Here is a 22933-nt window from a genome sequence, read left to right on the forward strand (position 1 = left end):
CGGTTTCCTTGCGACTTCTGTCCTGCAAGGTTATTTTCCTTGTAGCCGTCACCTCTCTTCGGAGGGTGTCCGAATTGGCTGCACTCTCCTGTCTGGAACCTTTCCTAGTGTTCCACCAGGACAAGGTGGTTCTTCGTCCGGTCCCTTCCTTCCTTCCTAAGGTGGTCTCCGCCTTTCATCTGAACGAGGACATCGTTCTCCCCTCTTTGTGTCCTTCCCCTTCCCACCCGCGGGAGAGGAAGCTTCATCGCCTGGACGTTGTCAGGGCGCTCAAGATTTACCTGGAAGTAACCAGCTCTTTCAGGCATACTGACTCGCTCTTTGTGGTCCCGGAGGGGTCGCGCAGAGGGATGGCGGCATCCAAAGTTGCTATCGCCCGTTTTGTCAAGATGGCTGTTACTGAGGCTTATCTCGCCAAGGGCAAGGTTCCGCCCCTTGGTGTTACCGCTCACTCCACTAGAGCGGTCGGGGCTTCCTGGGCTCAGAGGAATCGGGCTTCTACGGAGCAGATTTGCAAGGCGGCCACTTGGTCCTCCTTGCACACCTTCACCAAGTTCTACAGGGTGCATACTCATGCGTCGGCTGACGCTGCTTTAGGCCGTCTGGTGTTGCAGGCGGCAGTTGATTGATGCCTCTGGTGTTGGTTGAGTTTGTTCTGGTCCCTCCCTTCTGGGACTGCTCTGGAACGTCCCATGGTTTCCTGTGTCCCCCAAGGAATATGGGCGAGAAAAGGAGACTTTTGTATTACTTACCAGTAAAGTCTCTTTCTCGCTCTTCCTTGGGGGACACAGCACCCGCCCTTCATTTGGGTTACAGTTGTGGTTCCGGCTTGGTTGCCCCTGTTGGGGCTCGACAGTTCTTTTTCCGGTTGGTGGTTATCTTTCACTACTTGGACACGCAACTGGCAGTCTCTTCTCCAGGCTGAAGGGTATAGCTGATGGAGGAGGGGCTTACAGCTTTCACTTAGTGTCACGCCTCCTAGGGAGCAGAGCTATACCCATGGTTTCCTGTGTCCCCCAAGGAAGAGCGAGAAAGAGACTTTACTGGTAAGTAATACAAAAGTCTCCTTTTTTTGTTTTTTTTTTTCAACCAGTCCTCCTCATGTTTAAGATGCAAACCTTGCTGTCATCAAACAAGTTTTCTTTGTTCTTAAGATATAGGTACACAGTCCTGACCAGAGGTGTAGCTGCTGTTTTGTTTCCCCAGCGTGCACTTCTTGGCACTCCGAACTGCACCGAACTGCATACACAATATTGCTCTTCTTGTGTTTTGGTGTTGGGTCTTTTGGGTGAACCAGTTGCTACCTCAGTGTGTTGTCAAGTTTAAAACAGACATGGATGCGATTTTTATTAAAATTCAGAACAACCAATTTCTTCTATCTGCCCTGCTTTTCAACTTCATCAGCAATCTTAAGATTCTTTCCTCTTATTTTCTCAGTTTTAACAAAGGCCCAGTCTGAATACTCTTCTGTTTTAAGAGCCCTTTTCAGGTGTTTGAATTCCTTTGTCTTGGCTCCTGTGCTGGTTGAGATCTTGTCTGTCCGGTGGTGTAGGGTTCTGATTAGGGATGAGCGAATCGACTTTGGATGAAACATCCAAAGTCGATTCGCATAAAACTTCGTTCCAATACTGTACGGAGTGGGAGTATTAGAATGTATTGGCTCAGATGAGCCGAAGTTATTACTTCGAAGTCTCTCGAGACTTTGCGTAATAACTTCAGAAATTAATTTTGTACTGGTAAAAAAACATTTCCCGAACTCTGGTTCGGTTTCAAGTGGTACTTTGGAAAAGAACCCAAGTTTGGGAAATGTTTTTTTTTATTGTACAAATTAATTTCTGAAGTTATTACCCGAAGTCTCGAGAGACTTCGCGAAGTAATAACTTTGGCTCATCTGAGCCAATACATTCTAATACTGTACAGAGCTCCCGCTCCGTACAGTATTGGAATGAAGTTTTATGCGAATCGACTTCGGATGTTTCTGATGAACATTAGCTTCTGATCCAGAGGATGGTGAGAGTCAAACAGCTGGTAATGAATCATATGTGTTGGTTTCCTTTAGAATTTGTTTCCATTCTTGTCCATCTGTTACCAAGCAGTCCAAGAAAGCCAGTGTTCTGCACAGAAGAGCCAATACCTGCGTTGAAGACTCAGCTGTGTACCTACATCTTAAGGACAAAGAACACTTGTTTTAAAACAGTAAGGTTTGCATCTAAGACACAGAGAAGGACTGGTTCAAAAGAGGTGTGAAGGAAGCTATCTGTTAAATTAGAGAAACTAAACTTGAATAGAGGTGAAAGATACGACATCTATTGTCTGCCACTTACAATGCTGTTCTAATGCTTCAGAGTTATCACACCTAATCACCAGTATTTAATTTCAGAGATTTCTTGTACAAGTCATTCAAGTGAGAAATCCAGCTGGATGACTAGCAAAACATCTTAGAGAATACAAATCCAGCTGCTCTGACTTATTACTATTGATGACCTAAGTTGTGCTTTTTCCCCTTCAGTTAAATTCTAGGGTGGCGATCACATAAAATGTAAAGTTCCTTTTAAATGATTACTGAATGACAGTAGCTTATATTCCCCTGAGGGCAAGTCATTTACCGGTTCACCAGGTTTGATGATGTAATGCATTTAGATGTTTCAATAATTGTATATGTAATTTATTTTTTCCCCCTTAAGGGTATTCAAGCACAGACTGTGGCAAACTTCTTTCTCGCCTTTGAAGCACAGCTTTCAATTATTCCTGTTATAAACAAGGTAAAGAGCGTACACATCCGAGCACATAAAAAAAACTTCTTCACTCCTGTGTCAGATAAAGCAGTAAACACCAGCGCTCCTGCTGTGCCAAGTATAGATAACTCAATGAGCTAGATGTGGTGCATTAAGTGAAGGCTTTATCATTATCAAGTTAAAGGGTCATTGAGTTTTTTCATAAAACTTTTGATATGCCAGAGAGACATATCAAAAGTTTTGGTCAGCGCTCACACACCCACCAATCTAAACTTTTGATATGTTTCGAGGACATCAAAAATTTTATGAAAACTCTGACCCTTTAAGCAGGATTCTCCTTAAAGGGAACCTGTCATGTGGATATTTGATTATAATCTAACTAATTATATACAATAATGAACTACTAAAAAGTGCCTTAGATGTATTCACTTACTGGTGTGACAGATGGTTACCTCATAATATACACACAAAGATGCTGCATGCTAATGAGCTGATTTGAGTCCAGCGTGATGTCATTGAGTCCAGCGTATATTTAATTCAGAGCTATAGCCACTCCCCTGCCCACCTGCTGCTGATTGACAGTTATTTTCCATATAAATCAGCAGCAGGTAGGCGGGGAGAGTCAGGAGCTCATGAATATTCAGGACTCATAATTATCAGCTTGAGCTTTTCAATACAAGATGTTGGCAGATTGACTGGGTCAATTAAAGAAAGTGACCCAGCATTGTGCTAAGAGAATCAGTCACTTATTTATGTTGCCCTTAGTTAGAACACCATAAAACTGGTGACAGGTTCCCTTTAAACTTACTTGTTTTTGTTTGCCATTTCCAGTCCTGTAACAAGTTACGCACAGTTAAAGGGATTACCACTCAAAGTATTACTATGCAATGAATATGGCATTTCAGATGAAATGCCATATTCATTGCATAGTAATACTACTTCACCCCTACTTCTAAATTCATAGAAATACATAGCCATAGACGGCAGAGAAGGAGGCATTTTGGGGGTATTACATACCGCATTTATTTCTGGGGCTATATGTGAGGGGGACTATTTTGTGTGCGGGGGAGGAGAGTTAAAGGTCCTCTGTCAGCAGATTTGTACCTTTGACACTGGCTGACCTGTTACATGTGCGCTTGGCAGCTGAAGGCATTTGGGTTGGTCCCATGTTCATATGTGTTCACATTGCTGAAAAAAATGATGTTTTAATATATGCAAATGGTCTTCTAAGAGCACCAGGGGTGTTGCTGTTACACCCAGAGGCTCAGCTCTCTCTGCAACTGCCGTGCCCTCAGCACTTTGACAGGGTTAGGCAGACGGCGTCGCAGTTGCAGAGTGTGCAGAGCCTCTAGGTGTAACAACAACGCCCCTGTTGCTCCTAGAAGCTCATTTGCATATATAAAAACATCATTTTTCTCCTCAACGCAAACACATATGAACATGGGACAAACACAGGTGCCTTCAGCTGCCAAGTGCACATGCAGGTGCTTAATGAGTTGCTGACCCACCTACAGAAAGAAAAGAATGTCCTCCAGTAAAAAAAAACTATTTTAAATTGTAGGCTGCACATTCATTCGCATATTGGGCAGTAGGAGGCTTACGGTCACCCTTTTAAAGGGAACCTGTCACTGGGATTTTGTGTATAGAGCTGAGGACATGGGTTGCTAGATCGCCGCTAGCACATCCGCAATACCCAGTCCCCATAGCTCTGTGTGCTTTTATTGTGTAAAAAAAAAACGATTTGATACATATGCAAATTAACTTGATGAGTCCAGCGTGAAGGAGCCCAGCCGAGCACCGCCCCGCATCCTCAGAATCTCCTCCTTGCTCCCCGACGTCAGAAAGCTAGAGCGCTGTAATCTCGCGATGCGCCAGCTAGGGCATGCAGAGTTCGTTCCCTGAGGCTAATGCCAGCACAGCGAAGGAACACTATGACGACACTGTGCATGCACTAGCTCACGCATCGCAAGATTACGGTGCTCTAGCTTTCTGATGGGGAGCAAGGAGGAGATTCTGAGGATGTGGTGCTGGGCTCCTTCACGCTGGACTCATCTCAGGGATAGGACTCCTCTCAGGTTAATTTGCATATGTATCAAATCGTTTTTTTTACACAATAAAAGCACACAGAGCTATGGGGACTGGGTATTGCGGATGTGCTAGCGGCCATCTAGCAACCCATGTCCTTAGCTCTATACACAAAATCCCGGTGACAGGTTCCCTTTAATTCCTCCCTGCTGATGTTAAGTGCATGGGCAGATACATTTCTGTCCTGTGATTACAGCATCCTGGGCATTCAAACACTGTGTACTACTTTATGAATTCAATAAGCCCCCCCCCCCCCACTGCCATGACAACCTATCAGCACCCCATAATCGCATTGCTTGTTGCCAATGGAGGGTGACAGTGGCAGTGGTTGCTATTGACTGCAGAATCTAAGTTGTAAGCAGTTGGGAGTCGTAATTATCGCTGATCCAAGCCATTACAGCAGAGTGTCAGCTGTATGCTAAAGTCACTTGGGGTACCTTCACATCAGCGGCAGTGGATCCAGTAGGCTGTTCTGGCAGAAAGCAGCCTACCTCATTTGGCCAGATTCGCATGGACTATAATGGGGTCCAGCAGTGATCTGGCCCCTTTCCTGCATAAATGCCGGGTTTTGGCAATTATGCTGGATTAGTCATGCCAGAAATGTGATCGTAGCCTTAATGTACTGCATGACTTGGGGCAGAGTTACTGAGCTTACACTGCAGTAGCTTCAATGCATGACCAGTTAGCAGCAAAATACTTTTATTAACAACCTAACTGTTCTGCCGGAGCTGAGCTCGGGCAGAAGTTGAAGGGTGGGGTTGGCTGCTTTACCTGCTGATATGTCTTGATTGGTAGCAGCTAGAATTATGACACTGGCATTGTTTGACAGCTAAACAGGAGATATCACTGTTAGAAATCGAGTCAGGGATAATCGTGGGTAAAACCTGCTTTTACTTTCACTTTCAGCTGCATTAACTGCATCCCATTTCTATCAGTGATATCTTTCCATGTTGTGAAGATAATGATGTAATTCTGGTATTGTTGAAAGCTTAGAAAGCAGCTACCAAACCAGAGATATGAGCAGCTAAAGGAGCTGGAACACAGAGGGGGGAATATTATGTCACTAAGGGGTTAGAAATGCATTAGTGTCCCCTGAGTTGTGCACCAACAAGACACATATTAAAAATCTAAAATAAAAAAGTGGCATTTTTGGGAAGGTTTTTCCAATTTTAATGTGATTGTTAGGAGGTTAATATGGAGCGGAGCAGGCAGGGCTGGTTTTAAACAAAATGTGGCTCTGGGCAAAATCAATAGGGGGCCCACATCTTTTAGTAATGTGCTAAAAAACACAGTCCGATGTCCGACACCCCGCTGATCAGCCGTTTGAGGAGACGGCGTGTGCTGTTTACTGCTGCTGTCCCATAGACATACAGCAGCAGAGCAGGAAGAGAGAAGGGATCGACACGTGTGCACAGCGCATGCCGTCTCCTCAAACAGCTGATCGACGGGAGTGTCGGGTGTGAGACCCCTGCCGATCTAATATTGATGACCTATCCTAACAAACACCGCCTACCTCCTGTCCCCCTCGCCGCTGTCTGCGATGCAGACCACAGTTTTATCTGTGGCTTGTGTTGCTGCGTCCTGAGGCATGCGGTCCCAATGACATCACCACTCCTGCTTTGGGTCGCGTGTGATGATGTCATTACGCGAGACCCAGAGCAGGAGGTTGCAGTGATGTCATTGCGGTTTCTTTCCTCACAGGCTTGAGGCCTAGCGGCCTGAGGCTTGTGAAGTTGGACCGCCATGAATGCGCCTCCCTTTATGGGTAGCGAAGTGGCACCCTAGGCGGATGACTACCCTCCCCTATCCATCGTCCCGGCCCTAATTCAGAGCACATAACTGCAGTAGGTATAACAGGAGAGGACTAAAACTCCCAGCATGTCTAAGCCATTGTTATTTAATATCAGAGCACATTACAGGGGGACAGATAAGAGGATGGGACTACAACTCCTAGCATGTCCAAGCCATTATTATGTAATATCAGAGTACATTATAAGAGGAGGTATACAACTCCCAGGATATCCAGGGTGTTGTAATGTACCCTGATATTATATAATAATGGCCTGGACATCCTGAGAGTTGTAGTCCTCTCCTCTTATTCCTCTTATACCTCCTCTCGTAATGTACTCTATTACATAACAAGCTGGACATGCTGGAGTTGTAGTCCTCTCCTCATACCTCCTCTTGTAATGTGCTCTGATATTACATAACAGGAGGTATAAGAGGAAAGGACTACAACTCCCAGCATTTTCCTGGCACTTACATTGAATCCATACTTCTTCACATGCATGGCTGGTCGTCTTCTTCTTCATTACTATACTGCACTGCTAAGCTGCACCTCCTGTTCTGGTCACATGATGGTGAGGTCATCGCAGGTCCTTCATCCCCTCTTCTCTGCTGAGCTCCGCCTCCTGCATCTGACACTATCGCAGGTCCTGTCAGCACTAGGGTAATGATTTATATGTGAGGGAGGGGACCTTACACCATACCTCCCAACTTTCCAAAAAGGATAAGAGGGACAAAAGTAGTGGCGCACAAAGTGCAACGCAAACATTTTTTTTTTTAGACCACGCCCCTTGTACACACCCATTTCCCCACCCACTGACAGCAATTCACACCCTGCCTTCCATGGGTTTCTGTTCCTCCACACTGTATCTTTCAGAATGTGGACCCACTCAAGTGAATGGGTCTGCATCCGTGATATGGTGCAAACACAGCAGGTGCCTGCAAATTGTGGTCCACAATACGGGCATGGAATGGGGCCTTAATTACGGGGTTTGGTGTCATTGCCGTTCTCCATCATTGCAGTCGGGCATCTGCTGTTTGATACAGCCAGCACCTGCTGTGTATGGGGCAGGCTCACCGCCGCAGTCTGCTCCATCCATTGTCTCAGCACCGCATAGTGAGTGGGGCACAACACTGCCTGCATGGCCCGGCTTATCATAAGCTGGCCATGCAGGCAGCCGCCTTGGACAGCGGTGAAAACCCAGTAACCGCTCATATTGATTTTTTTTTTTATGGGCTCTCTCTGTACAGGAACACTGACAAGGGTTGCGGTTCGCATCTTTTGCAACCCGCAATGTGTGACTGGACCCTAAAGGTGGGTCTTCAGCGACACTTGGTGGTGACAACAGTGCTGAGTGGCAGTAACTACTGACAACACCTACTAAGGACATGCTCTAAGGATTTAGCATGGACAAGTACTACAAGTACTGTCCATGCTAAATCTTACAGCGCGTCCTAATTATAAGTAAATGGGACATCATGGGAGTAGAGTGATGATGGCTGAGACTCGCTCTTTGGCTAATAGTAAAAGCTCAGTCTCTCTCTCTATCTCTCTATCCCTGCTCCGCAGCGTGGCCAAGGACTCAGCATCGTACAGTGAGTGAGAGGCAGGACACCGCGTGCATGGCCCAGCTTATCAACATGCAGGCAGCCGCCCCGGATGGCAGGACAGCGGCAAAAAAACGGGACTGTCCCACTGAATCCGGGACGATTGGGACATATGCTTACACTGCATTGTAAAGTGCAGCTGTTCAGCTGTCTGCCCGTTTGCTTCCTCGGATGTTCAGCTTAACAGCAGCACTGAAGCAGGGGGCCCCTTAGACAATGGGGGCCTTGGGCAATTGCTCAGTTTGCCCCCCTTACGCCGCCCTGGGTGCAGGCTACACGGTGAGGAAGAGCTCGACCTTTTAGTAAATGTAGTTTTCAGTGTGTCTCTGAAACTGCGGATAAGTTTTACTCAAGTATGTAAGTAACAAAGAACAACACCAACACACACTTGGAACTGGGATTAACACGTTCAGGACCTTGGATGAGGATGCTCGTCCTAACTTGCAGGTACCTAACTCACTAGGACGAGCATTCTCGTCCTAGGGTTAACGCGCTGCCACACAACTGCTGCCGCGATCAGCAGCAGGGGCCTGGCTGATACTGACAGCCAGGCCCCTGCTTTATCTGCCAGCATCGGCAAAAACGCAGATGACGGCGGATTAACCCCCTGTATGCCGCGGTCACGCTGACCGCAGCATACAGGGGGTTTGCGGCAGCTTGTGCATCCCAATCAGGTCTCTGTGCTGCGGTGACGGGGAACCAAGGGTTGCTATGGCAGCCCCGATGCCTTGAACAGGCACTGCCAGCTACTGAAGCCCAGGAGATCCAGCCTCAGGGCTGGGTCTCCTAGGCAACTGATAGTTCAATACAGCACAATACAGATGTATTGTGCTGTATTGAAACAGGGATCAGACCCTTTCCCATAGTGGGACAAAGAATAAAATGAAAAAGCCCTTTTCCCAAAATAAAGTAAAAAAAAAAGTCAAATATAGGGAAAAGAAGAAAAGTAGACATATTCGGTATCGACACGTCTGTATCGACCGGCTCTATAAAAATATCACATAACCTAACCACTCAGGTGAACACCGTCCAAAAAAATTTAAATAAAATCTATGCTAAAAAAAACTTTTATTTTTTGTCACCTTACATCACTAAAAGTGCAACACCAAGCAATCAAAAAGGCGTATGCCCCCCAAAATAGTACCAATCTAATCATCACCTCATCCCGCAAAAAATAAGCCCTTGCCTAAGACAAGAAAACTATGGAGACACTAAAACATAATTTATTTTTTTTTGTTTCAAAATGCTTATCGTGTTAAATGTAAAAAAAAGTAGACATATTAGGTATCGCCACATCCGTAACAACCTGCTCTATAAAAATACCACATGACCTAACCCCTCAGGTGAATACCGTAAAAAATAAAAACGGTGTAGAAAAAGCAATTTTTTTGTCAACTTAAATCGTGAAAAGTGTAATAGCAAGCGATCAAAAAGTCATACGCACCCCAAAATAGTGCCAATCAAACCGTCATCTCATCCCTCAAAAATGATACCCTACCTAAGACAATCTTCGAAACAACACTGGAGAATGTCGCGCTCGTCCACAGGAAGCCAGGAGCCCGGACCTCGCCCTGAACCTTAGGCACACAACAAATCCCAAAATGAAAAGAAAGATGGTCCAGCTTCACTGAAAATACTTGAGACTTTATTTAATCCCGTGCAGATAAAAACCAACATACAGCAATGCAAGAAATCGACCGGTTTCGGATCACTATAGGTGCGGATCCTTAGTCATGATGTTACCCAAGACAATCGCCCAAAAAATAAAAAAACTATGGCTCTGACTATGGAGACACTAAAACATGATTTTTTTTATTTTTATTTTTTTGTTTCAAAAACGATATTATTGTGTACAACTTACATAAATTAAAAAAAAGTGTGTGTGTATATGTATGTATGTGTATGTGTGTGTGTATATATATATATATATATATATATATATATATAGAGATGAAAGAAGTCGGACTGCACTCCAAAAAATAGTGAAATACACGGTTTTATTCACCCATAGTCTGGCAAACTTGCGACGTTTCGGCTCACAAGAGCCTTCCTCAAGCATAGAGGTAGTGAAAGTGAGAGCATATAAAAGACATTTCATAAGTGTGAAACCAATCAGATTGAAGTTACAATTAAGTTCCAATTACATACATCTGATACAAAACACAAAGTGCATGTGCATAAAGTGACATGTGTCATATGGTCTATATCCTCAAGACTAACTCATTATATGTGAAAATAATGCCGTTACAGATCATGATAAAAACAGTGATATAATAATGAGTACGGATCAAAGAAATAAAACCTTAGGAAGTCATAGCGCCCACATAGACCATCACGTTCGTTGAGCGTCTCTGTCTCTTCAATGCGCATGTCCAGACACACGTAATCCTAAGAGTCGTGATGCAGAAAATGTGGCGCATGCGTTCTATAGTATCAAACAAACATCGCCATCTTGTTAAAGGGCATATTGCCCTATACATTTATACATTGCACCGATGTGAGCTGTACCAAATATCCCCGAAATAGGGTAAGTAGCCATGGTAGGGATCTCCTACATGTGACAGCAGATGGATCGGGATCCCGCCCCACCGAGAGGGACACCGAACCAAAGGGCCGCCGGTGCCGGACGGGAACACTTCCATGAACCATACCGACACCAATAGCCTGACAGCTGACAATATCGTGGCCGCAGGGAGATCATCCCTAGTAAGATGGAACAGCATCACAACATAAAGATAATCAAAGATCTAGGTCTGCACTATAAAAAATTATAGATCTTGGACTGCGCACAGAAGAGAAAAGATGGTATCCGCTCTGGTCTCCATTGCTTCCAAAAGGATATAGTTCACAGATCCGTATCCAGTACCATGTGTATTAAAATGTTCTAAAAGGCAAAGAGAAAATATATATGTTAATATTTTGTATATATTACATTGCAATTACATATTGATCTTTCACAATCCTCCTGCACTATTATACATATAAGAGAACGATATATCGCACCAAGGGAGAGGGTAAACGAGCCACAAGTCCCAAAACTCTCACCTGAACTCAACATTAAGACCTCTAGGGTACAAGCTATCCAGATTATAGATCCATTGCAGTTCTCTTTTTTTGAGGATTGCTGAGCGATCACCTCCTCTCCTAGGGAGTGTGATCTGATCAACAATCCAACATCTTAGATCCCGTTCCGTATGTTGTAGGGATCCAAAGTGCCTGGCTACTGGTAGATCAGTGCGTTTTTTCCTAATGGAATTTCTATGATTGTTTAGTCTCAACTTTAGTTCTGTTGATGTTTCTCCAACATAGATTAGGTTGCAAGGGCAAGCCAACACATAAATCACGTATGATGACGAACAAGTCAGATGGAATTTAATGGGATATTCTTTGTTAGTGGATGGATGTATAAAGGATCTAGATTTACAGATAAAGCGGCAGTTGACACAGTTGAGGCACGGATAACATCCAAGCCCCAACGGTGCCAATGTCCGCTGTATGCTGACCTTCTCGGGGCCAACATCTGCCCTCACTAAATGATCTTTAATGTTTTTATTTTTTCGATAAGATAGAAGTGGAGGAAGTCTAAATTCGGGTACGTCCTGAATGGACTTACTTAGAATGCTCCAGTTATCCCTCAGAATGCGCCCTATTGCCACGCTGTGATCAGAAAATGTGGACATAAAGGGTATCCTGCGTGTCTTCTGAGGGGCAGGTGGAGCAATCTCTGTATTAGTAAGGAGAGTTCTACTTTTTTGTTGATCCAACAGTCGACGGGGGTAGCCCCGTTCTTTGAATTTGTCTGCCATCATCTCCAAAGTGTTTGTAAACTCAATCTGATCTGATACAATGCGCTTAGTACGTAAAAATTGTGAATAAGGTAGATGTTTGACTAAGCTGCGGGGATGATTACTTTCAAACCGCAAGAGTGTATTTCGATCAGTTGACTTGACAAACAGGCCCGTGTGAATGGAGCCATCAATCCATCGAACATTAGTGTCTAGAAATGATAATTGTGTTTTTGAAAAAGACACTGTGTATTGAAGATCTGTATCAATACTATTTAAGTAGGCATGGAAATCGATCAATTGAGGTTCCGTACCTGTCCACAGGAGGAAGACGTCATCTATGTATCGCCACCACCTCAGAACATGCTGAAAGTGGTGGGATACATAGATAAAGTCCTCCTCCATGTGGCGCATGTATATATTGGCGTACGTAGGGGCCACATTCGACCCCATCGCAACGCCACGCTTTTGATTATAGAAAGTGTCTTGGAACAAGAAATAGTTTTTCTCCAAGATCAGTCTCAACATGGTGTTGATAAATTGTTTGGCATTTTGTGTTAAAGGCGACTCATCCAGAAATTTATTGACTGCAGTCATGCCCTTTTCATGTCCTATTGACGTATATAAAGATACAACGTCAAAGGACACTAGAGTGAGGCTCTGCACGTCACTCACATCAGTGTCTCTCAACTGCTGTAAAAATTCACCTGTATCTTTGATGTATGATCTACCAGCTGTCGAGAAGGCCCTTAACAGTTTGTCCAGGAAAATGGCTATTCTACTGAACACTGAATCAGAGCCGGAAACGATGGGGCGGCCGGGGGGGTCCACTAGACTTTTGTGGACTTTGGGCAATATATATATCACCGGAGTGATGGGACAAGGTACCATCAAGTATTCCTTAAGCCCCTCATCGATGATGCCCCCGGCCACCGCATCGGATAGGCTCTGACGAATCATATTCATGATATTAAATTTAGGGTCACCATATAATATACCATATACATTTGTGTCGCTCAATTGTCGTGTAATTTCTTTAATATATTTGGATGTATCAAGTACCACCACCCCTCCGCCCTTGTCGGCAGGTTTGATCGTCAACCGAGAATTACTTTTGAGTTGAGTTAGGGCCTCTATCTCTGCAGTAGTCAGATTCGGATGGGTGAATCTGTCTATTTCCCCAGAACGGGTTTTGAGCTCTCTGATGTCTCTTTTAACTGAAGATATATAGGCCTCAACCGCAGGCTCATCTATAACTGGATAAAAAGCACTCTTGTTAGTTAAACCCACTTTTTGAAGTGAGAGTTCACTAGAGTGTACCTGTGTATTGGCAACGCGACCCTTGAAAAACATTTTCAACTTAATAGAACGAAAAAAATCATTCAAATCCATTTCAATGTTGAACCAATTTACCTTAGAGCCTGGACAAAAAGTGAGTCCCTTAGATAGAACACTGTGTTGAGCTTCAGTCAATTCTGTTGAAGATAAATTAAAGACTATGGTCTCTGTCTCTGGGATGATGCCTTTATCGCCTGTAGTCTGGTTCTGTTTTGTCGCTGTTTTCCTTTGTCTTCTGAACCTTTTGCCTCCCCTTCTGGTTCTTGTTCTTTTCTTTTCTTGATATCCAGATCGCTTCCTAAAAAAGCCCTTTCTTCATCTGTAACAGACTGTGTATTTTTTCTTCTCATTTTACTATTTTGATTAAAAGACATATGCGATGGATCTGTCTGCCATGTGTAGATATCACCTCTCTTGTAATCTTCCGTATCACGGATCCATTTACTCCTTTTACCCTCCTCCAATTCCATTTGCATTTTAGACAACTGATTTTGTACATCATCTTTAAAATATGTATATTCGTCAGGGGATAATTGCACCTGTAATACACGTTCCACTTCAATTAATTCATCGGTAAGTGAAGTCACTTCCAACTGTAGAAAGTCAATATTCAATAAAATATAGTCCAGAGAATATCTATTTGATAACATTTCAAAACGCTTACAAAATAAATCATTGTTGGGAAAAAGGTTTGGACGTAAATTGGAACGCATTCCTCTCGGGATCTTTTTTTCTTTGTAGTATTGTCCCAATGTAGCCATATGTAGTTTCATTGCGATAAGACGTCTGGATATTATAACAAACTTGTGTTTGAGTTCTTTAGCGGTGGTGACCCTAAATTTAATATCATGAATATGATTCGTCAGAGCCTATCCGATGCGGTGGCCGGGGGCATCATCGATGAGGGGCTTAAGGAATACTTGATGGTACCTTGTCCCATCACTCCGGTGATATATATATTGCCCAAAGTCCACAAAAGTCTAGTGGACCCCCCCGGCCGCCCCATCGTTTCCGGCTCTGATTCAGTGTTCAGTAGAATAGCCATTTTCCTGGACAAACTGTTAAGGGCCTTCTCGACAGCTGGTAGATCATACATCAAAGATACAGGTGAATTTTTACAGCAGTTGAGAGACACTGATGTGAGTGACGTGCAGAGCCTCACTCTAGTGTCCTTTGACGTTGTATCTTTATATACGTCAATAGGACATGAAAAGGGCATGACTGCAGTCAATAAATTTCTGGATGAGTCGCCTTTAACACAAAATGCCAAACAATTTATCAACACCATGTTGAGACTGATCTTGGAGAAAAACTATTTCTTGTTCCAAGACACTTTCTATAATCAAAAGCGTGGCGTTGCGATGGGGTCGAATGTGGCCCCTACGTACGCCAATATATACATGCGCCACATGGAGGAGGACTTTATCTATGTATCCCACCACTTTCAGCATGTTCTGAGGTGGTGGCGATACATAGATGACGTCTTCCTCCTGTGGACAGGTACGGAACCTCAATTGATCGATTTCCATGCCTACTTAAATAGTATTGATACAGATCTTCAATACACAGTGTCTTTTTCAAAAACACAATTATCATTTCTAGACACTAATGTTCGATGGATTGATGGCTCCATTCACACGGGCCTGTTTGTCAAGTCAACTGATCGAAATACACTCTTGCGGTTTGAAAGTAATCATCCCCGCAGCTTAGTCAAACATCTACCTTATTCACAATTTTTACGTACTAAGCGCATTGTATCAGATCAGATTGAGTTTACAAACACTTTGGAGATGATGGCAGACAAATTCAAAGAACGGGGCTACCCCCGTCGACTGTTGGATCAACAAAAAAGTAGAATTCTCCTTACTAATACAGAGATTGCTCCACCTGCCCCTCAGAAGACACGCAGGATACCCTTTATGTCCACATTTTCTGATCACAGCGTGGCAATAGGGCGCATTCTGAGGGATAACTGGAGCATTCTAAGTAAGTCCATTCAGGACGTACCCGAATTTAGACTTCCTCCACTTCTATCTTATCGAAAAAATAAAAACATTAAAGATCATTTAGTGAGGGCAGATGTTGGCCCCGAGAAGGTCAGCATACAGCGGACATTGGCACCGTTGGGGCTTGGATGTTATCCGTGCCTCAACTGTGTCAACTGCCGCTTTATCTGTAAATCTAGATCCTTTATACATCCATCCACTAACAAAGAATATCCCATTAAATTCCATCTGACTTGTTCGTCATCATACGTGATTTATGTGTTGGCTTGCCCTTGCAACCTAATCTATGTTGGAGAAACATCAACAGAACTAAAGTTGAGACTAAACAATCATAGAAATTCCATTAGGAAAAAACGCACTGATCTACCAGTAGCCAGGCACTTTGGATCCCTACAACATACGGAACGGGATCTAAGATGTTGGATTGTTGATCAGATCACACTCCCTAGGAGAGGAGGTGATCGCTCAGCAATCCTCAAAAAAAGAGAACTGCAATGGATCTATAATCTGGATAGCTTGTACCCTAGAGGTCTTAATGTTGAGTTCAGGTGAGAGTTTTGGGACTTGTGGCTCGTTTACCCTCTCCCTTGGTGCGATATATCGTTCTCTTATATGTATAATAGTGCAGGAGGATTGTGAAAGATCAATATGTAATTGCAATGTAATATATACAAAATATTAACATATATATTTTCTCTTTGCCTTTTAGAACATTTTAATACACATGGTACTGGATACGGATCTGTGAACTATATCCTTTTGGAAGCAATGGAGACCAGAGCGGATACCATCTTTTCTCTTCTGTGCGCAGTCCAAGATCTATAATTTTTTATAGTGCAGACCTAGATCTTTGATTATCTTTATGTTGTGATGCTGTTCCATCTTACTAGGGATGATCTCCCTGCGGCCACGATATTGTCAGCTGTCAGGCTATTGGTGTCGGTATGGTTCATGGAAGTGTTCCCGTCCGGCACCGGCGGCCCTTTGGTTCGGTGTCCCTCTCGGTGGGGCGGGATCCCGATCCATCTGCTGTCACATGTAGGAGATCCCTACCATGGCTACTTACCCTATTTCGGGGATATTTGGTACAGCTCACATCGGTGCAATGTATAAATGTATAGGGCAATATGCCCTTTAACAAGATGGCGATGTTTGTTTGATACTATAGAACGCATGCGCCACATTTTCTGCATCACGACTCTTAGGATTACGTGTGTCTGGACATGCGCATTGAAGAGACAGAGACGCTCAACGAACGTGATGGTCTATGTGGGCGCTATGACTTCCTAAGGTTTTATTTCTTTGATCCGTACTCATTATTATATCACTGTTTTTATCATGATCTGTAACGGCATTATTTTCACATATAATGAGTTAGTCTTGAGGATATAGACCATATGACACATGTCACTTTATGCACATGCACTTTGTGTTTTGTATCAGATGTATGTAATTGGAACTTAATTGTAACTTCAATCTGATTGGTTTCACACTTATGAAATGTCTTTTATATGCTCTCACTTTCACTACCTCTATGCTTGAGGAAGGCTCTTGTGAGCCGAAACGTCGCAAGTTTGCCAGACTATGGGTGAATAAAACCGTGTATTTCACTATTTTTTGGAGTGCAGTCCGACTTCTTTCATCTCTACAATACTTGGGGTATTGCCGTTACCCTGTGCCGGACGTTGCACCCACATCGTTGGTGGTGCTCCCGCTGGATTTTCTTCTCTTTCTATATATATATATATATATATATATATATATATTTAGGTATTGACACGTCCATAACAACCTGCTCTATAAAAATATCACATGACCTAACCCCTCAGGTGAACACTAACACAAAAAAAAAAGGTGTAAAAAAAAAGCCTTTTTATTTATTTTTTTTGTCACCTTACATCACAAAAAGTGTAATAGCAATCGATCAAAAAGTCATATGCACCCTAAAATAGTGCCAACAAAACTGCCACCTTATCCCGTAGTTTCCAAAATGGGGTCTTTATTTGGAGTTTCTACTCTAGGGGTGCATCAGGGGGGTCTTCAAATGTGACATGGCAGCTTAAAATGATCCCACTGAAATCTGCCTTCCAAAAACCATATGGCGTTCCTTTCCTTCTGCGCAATGCCGTGTGCCCGTACAGCAGTTTACAAACACATATGGGGTATTTCTGTAAACTACAGAATCAGGGCAATAACTATTGAGTTTTGTTTGGCTGTTAACCTTTGCTTTGTTAGTGGATAAAAATTTATTAAAATTGAAAATCTACCAAAAAAGTGAAATTCTGAAATTTCATCTCCATTTTCCATTAATTCTTGTGGAACACCTAAAGGGTTAACAAAGTTTGTAAAATCCGTTTTGAATACCTTGAGGGGTGTAGTTTCTAAAAGGGGGTCATTTTGGGTGGTTTCTATTATGTAAGCCTCACAAAGTGACTTCAGACCTAAACTGGTCCTTTTAAAAAGTGGGTTTTGGAAATGTTCTCAAAAATTTCAAGATTTGCTTCTAAGCCTTCTAACATCCCCAAAAAATAAAATTGCATTCACAAAATAATCCAAACATGAAGTAGACATATGGGGAATGTAAAGTAATAAATATTTTCGGTGGTATTACTATCTATTATAAAAGTAGAGGAATTGAAATTTGGAAATGTGCTAATTTTTCAAAATTTTTGGTAAATGTGTTTTTTTATAAATAAAAAAGGCCTGGATAAGTAAAAGCGTTTTAAAGTTATTACCACATAAAGTGACACTGGTCAGATTTGCTAAAAATGGCCTGGTCCTTAAAGAGGACCTTTCACTAGAATAAAAAATCTAAACTAAGCATACAGACATGTAGAGCGGCGCCCAGGGATCCCCCTGCACTTACTGTTATACCTGGGCGCTGCTCCGTTCACCCGATATCTGCATATGTTCGGCGGCGCCCAGGGATCCCCCTGCACTTACTGTTATACCTGGGCGCCGCTCCGTTCACCCGGTATCTGCATATGTTCGGCGGCGCCCAGGTATAACAGTAAGTGCAGGGAGATCCCTGGGTGCCGCTCTCCATGTCTGTATGCTTAGTTTAGATTTTTTTATTCTAGTGAAAGGTCATCTTAAAGGTGAAAAATGTCTGGGTCCTTAAGGGGTTAAAGAAGTTATCGATATTGTTTTGTAGAGATTAATGATGGAATATTGTAGACTGCATAAAGCATAGTTGTGTATCTCTCTAGTATCCCTCTGTATACAGAGCCTCAGCAGTTTTAGTATGCAGTGGTGGTCATTTACCAAACTGGTGTAAAGTAGAACTGGCTTAGTTGCCCATAGCAACCAATTAGATTCCACCTTTTCATTTTTCACATCTCCTTTGGAAAATGAAAGGTGGAATCTGATTGGTTGCTTTGGGAAACTAAGCCAGTTCTACTTTACACCAGTTTGACAAATCTCCCCCCGGTAGGTTTTGTTCGATGTTGAGTTGCTTTGATGAATTGTACTGATACTTTTGCGTTTAGATTGACTTGAAGAATGCAGACCCAGAGAGAGTGGAGAAACAAATTGAAAAGATGTTTGACATTCCCGCCAGCGACTGCATCAGGGTGCGTATGCCGTATACCTCAAGGTACTTCATTCCTGTAAATGGAACTTGGATAGGCATGACTCGTCTGCTTCTATTCAGATACAGCATTCATGTCACCTATTGAGCCATGTGAAAGCCTTCATGCACACATATATTCTTCTGTGTGCTAGCCACATTTTTTGCGGATAGCAGACAGACCCATTCATTTCTATGGGGCCATGCACACATCTGTATTTTATTTATTTTTCTACAGATCCGTTTGGCTGTTCTGACCGTTATAGAACATGTGAACATGCCCAATTTGGCTTGGCTCTTCAGACAAACATAGCTGCGCTCTTTTTTTTTTTTTGTGAGAAAAATGTCTATTTTGCAGATGAAATAGTCATGTGGATGAGGCCTGAGGGTGGTTTTAACACACTATTTTTTTTGTTGTTGTTGCCTTCTTTTAAATCAATTTATAAAAAAACTTACAAACATTGCTTTTTGTAGAGGCTTTTTAAGACTGTTTCCTGCCATTTTAATAGGGGGGAAAAACAAGTGTGTGGCATAAAGGGAAGGGGACCCATATATCAAATGTATCAGTCAGCCCCCCTGTGGTTAAAACTTACAGTATTAGGGCTCATGTACATGACCATGGTTTGGGTCTGCATCCGATCCTCATTTTTTTTGCTGATCGATTCACTTTAGTGGGGCCGCAAAAGATGCGGACAGCATCCACACATCTGTTCTGTGCCGTCCGCAAAATGATAGAACATGTCCTATTCTTGTGCGCATTACAGTCAAAGTTGCAAAACTGAGTTTTTTTTTTTTTTTTTTTTACACCAAAAAGTGATGGTGTGCTTTGTAAATGACCCCCAATGTGTTTTCCCACTAATGTTTTCTATGTCATTTTCCCCTATAGAAAATTTGCACAGGGCAACAGCATATTGTGTGTTTTAACCACCTCCGGACCGCCTAACGCAGGATTGCGTTCCGGAGGTGGCAGCGCTGCGCAGAGTCACGCATATACGCGTCATCTCGCGAGACGCGAGATTTCGCTCAAAGCCGGCCCGCGCATGCGCATCGCGGGCCGGCAAAATTAAAAGAAGTATTTCGTCACCAGCCTGCCAGCAACGATCATTGGCTGGCAGGCTGGCGATTTTCAAAAAATCCAATCCAAAGTCATATAACAGATCATATTAGTAAATATGATCTGTTATATGGCTTCTCTGCTTCTCTGCTGGTCCTTTTCGTCGGTTGGATCCAGCACAGGAGCAGACTGAACTGAGAGTACACCAACACTACACCTTAGCCCCAGATCACCCACCTGCACCCCAATTAACCCTTTGATCACCCCTTTGATCGCCCCTGTCAATCACTAGTGAAAGGAAAAAAAGTGATCAGTGTAAACTGTCACTTTTTTTTTTTCACTAGTATTGGCTGTTAGGTTTTAGGGATAGTTTAGGCCCCTTGGTTAGGTAGTTAGCGTCAGTTAGCGCCCACCCCACCGCACCGCAGTCACTTTTATTCGCTGTTTAGCGTATCGCTAATCAGCATTTGTACTTTTATAGTATCTGTAAGTGATCAAAACTGATCACGGTCAGATCTATAATAGTATTAGTGTCACCTTAGCTTGCCCTCCACCCAAAACGCAGTGTTTGCCCGATCAGGCCTGATCGGTCGCCCACACGTGCGTTCACCCACGCCCGCCCCACCGCAGTGACAAAAAATATATATTTTTTGATCACTGCACATTCATTTTACACGCACTGCGGCGATAAAAAAATCAGTTTTGATATTTTTTATCAACCGCAGCAGCCTCCGGTACTTCGCTAGCCTCCCCTTTGTAAGACAGGTTTGCTTTTTTTCTTGGGTAGTCTCAGGGAATACCCCTAAATTTAGTAGTCCAAAATGTCAAACAGGGGGTATTCTTCTGAAGAGGCCTACAGGATTCTGACCCAGTCGGATGAGGAGTGGGAACCCTCATCTGACGAATCTAGCGGGTCAGAATATGAACCTGTGGAAAGCAGTGGCTCTCTGACCCAAAGTTCGGACGAGGAGGTGGAGGTCCCTGGCAGCACCAGGCGTACCCGGCCCCATGTCGCTAGACCACAGGTTACGCAGGATCCGCTTCAAGAGCAGCAGAGTGGGGCTGTCGCTGCCGGATCACGTGGTGAGGCATACACCAGCAGCGCAGCCCTTCCTGGACCTAGTACCAGCACTGCCGTACAACCTGGTGAAGTAGCGAGCACCAGAAGGGCAGTTGAAGCTGGTACGGTGGCACGTGCAATAGTTACCCCGTCGCAGCCACCGCAAAGACGGGCCCGTAGAGCCCCTAGAGTCCCTGAGGTGCTGGCAAATCCTGATTGGCAGTCACCAACTTCAGCCGCACCAGTAGTTCCCCCTTTCACCGCCCAGTCTGGAGTTCGGGTTGAGACGGCTCAAATCGGTTCGGCCCTGGGATTTTTTGAGCTGTTCTTGACTGCGGAGCTCTTGGACTTAGTCGTGGCAGAGACCAACCAGTATGCCACACAATTTATAACCGCTAACCCGGGAAGCTATTATGCCCAGCCTTTCCGGTGGAAACCAGTCCAAGTTTCCGAACCTAAAATTTTTTTGGGCCTTCTCCTCAACATGGGCCTGACAAAAAAGCATGAATTGCGGTCATATTGGTCAACGCACCCAATTCATCACATGCCCATGTTCTCTGCTGCTATGTCCAGGACACGATTTGAGACCATCCTACGTTTTCTGCATTTTAGCGACAATACCACCTCCCGTCCCAGGGGCCACCCAGCTTTTGACCGGCTCCACAAAATTCGGCCCCTCATAGACCATTTCAACCTGAAATTTGCAGATTTGTATACCCCTGAGCAAAACATCTGCGTAGACGAGTCCCTAATACATTTTACCGGGCGCCTTGGCTTCAAACAATACATCCCAAGCAAGCGTGCCCGGTATGGGGTCAAATTGTATAAGCTCTGTGAAAGGGCCACAGGCTATACCCACAAATTTCGGATCTATGAGGGAAAAGATCAGACCCTGGAGCCGGTCGGTTGCCCTGACTACCTGGGGAGCAGTGGGAAGACAGTCTGGGACTTGGTGTCACCCTTATTCGGCAAGGGGTACCATCTTTATGTGGACAATTTCTACACAAGTGTGGCCCTCTTTAGGCATTTGTTTCTAGAACGGATTTGCGCCTGTGGCACCGCGCGAACTAGTCGCGTGGGCTTCCCCCAACGGCTTGTAACCACCCGTCTTGCAAGGGGGCAGAGGGCTGCCTTGTGTAACGAAGAACTGCTCGCGGTGAAATGGAGAGACAAGCGTGACGTTTACATGCTCTCCTCCATTCATGCAGACACGACAATCCAAATTGAGCGAGCAACCCGTGTCATTGAAAAGCCCCTCTGTGTCCACGACTATAATGCGCTCATGGGAGGGGTGGACTTCAATGACCAGATGTTGTCTCCGTATTTAGTTTCCCGCAGAACCAGACGCTGGTATAAGAAGGTGTCTGTATATTTGATTCAATTGGCGCTGTACAATAGTTTTGTTCTCTACAGTAAGGCTGGGAGAACAGGATCCTTCCTCAAATTCCAGGAAGAGATCATCGAGAACCTCCTTTACCCAGGAGGTTCCGTGGCCCCATCCACCAGTGTAGTTAGCCGTCTACACGAGCGACATTTCCCCAGTGTCGTTCCTGGTACCTCAACCCAACCGTCACCCCGAAAAAGATGTCGTGTCTGTAGCAGGAGTGGAATAAGGCGTGACACCCGCTATTTCTGTCCTGACTGTGCTGACCACCCTGCCCTATGCTATGGAGAGTGTTTCCGGAAGTACCACACACAGGTACACCTAGCATAGGGATCACATCTCACCAGGACAGGCACACAGGGCTATTAGGGCCCATTCACTCACAGCTGCTGCAAACCTCTCCTTTCACCTGGGATAAAGTGCATAACGTACTTCGCCACATCTTTGGGCGATTTGCGCTTTGCACATTGTCCCATGGGGAAGGAGAGGTTTGTTCTATAAAAGGTAAAAAAAACTAAACAAAAA

At 44.1% G+C, this 22933-nt stretch overlaps 1 protein-coding gene across 1 annotated transcript in view; it reads left to right on the forward strand.

Moving 5' to 3' along the window:
* The window catches only part of GUF1 (GTP binding elongation factor GUF1), a 77395-nt gene that overhangs the window by 17513 nt on the left and 36949 nt on the right, over nt 1-22933 (forward strand). The window contains exons 6-7 of the mRNA XM_040418917.1: nt 2685-2762; nt 18831-18914. Of these exons, the coding sequence (XP_040274851.1) occupies nt 2685-2762; nt 18831-18914 (162 nt within the window). The remainder of the gene's footprint in view (nt 1-2684; nt 2763-18830; nt 18915-22933) is intronic.

Source organism: Bufo bufo, chromosome 2 (assembly GCF_905171765.1).
Source record: "Bufo bufo chromosome 2, aBufBuf1.1, whole genome shotgun sequence".
In the NCBI taxonomy this organism is placed as follows: Eukaryota; Metazoa; Chordata; class Amphibia; order Anura; family Bufonidae; genus Bufo; species Bufo bufo.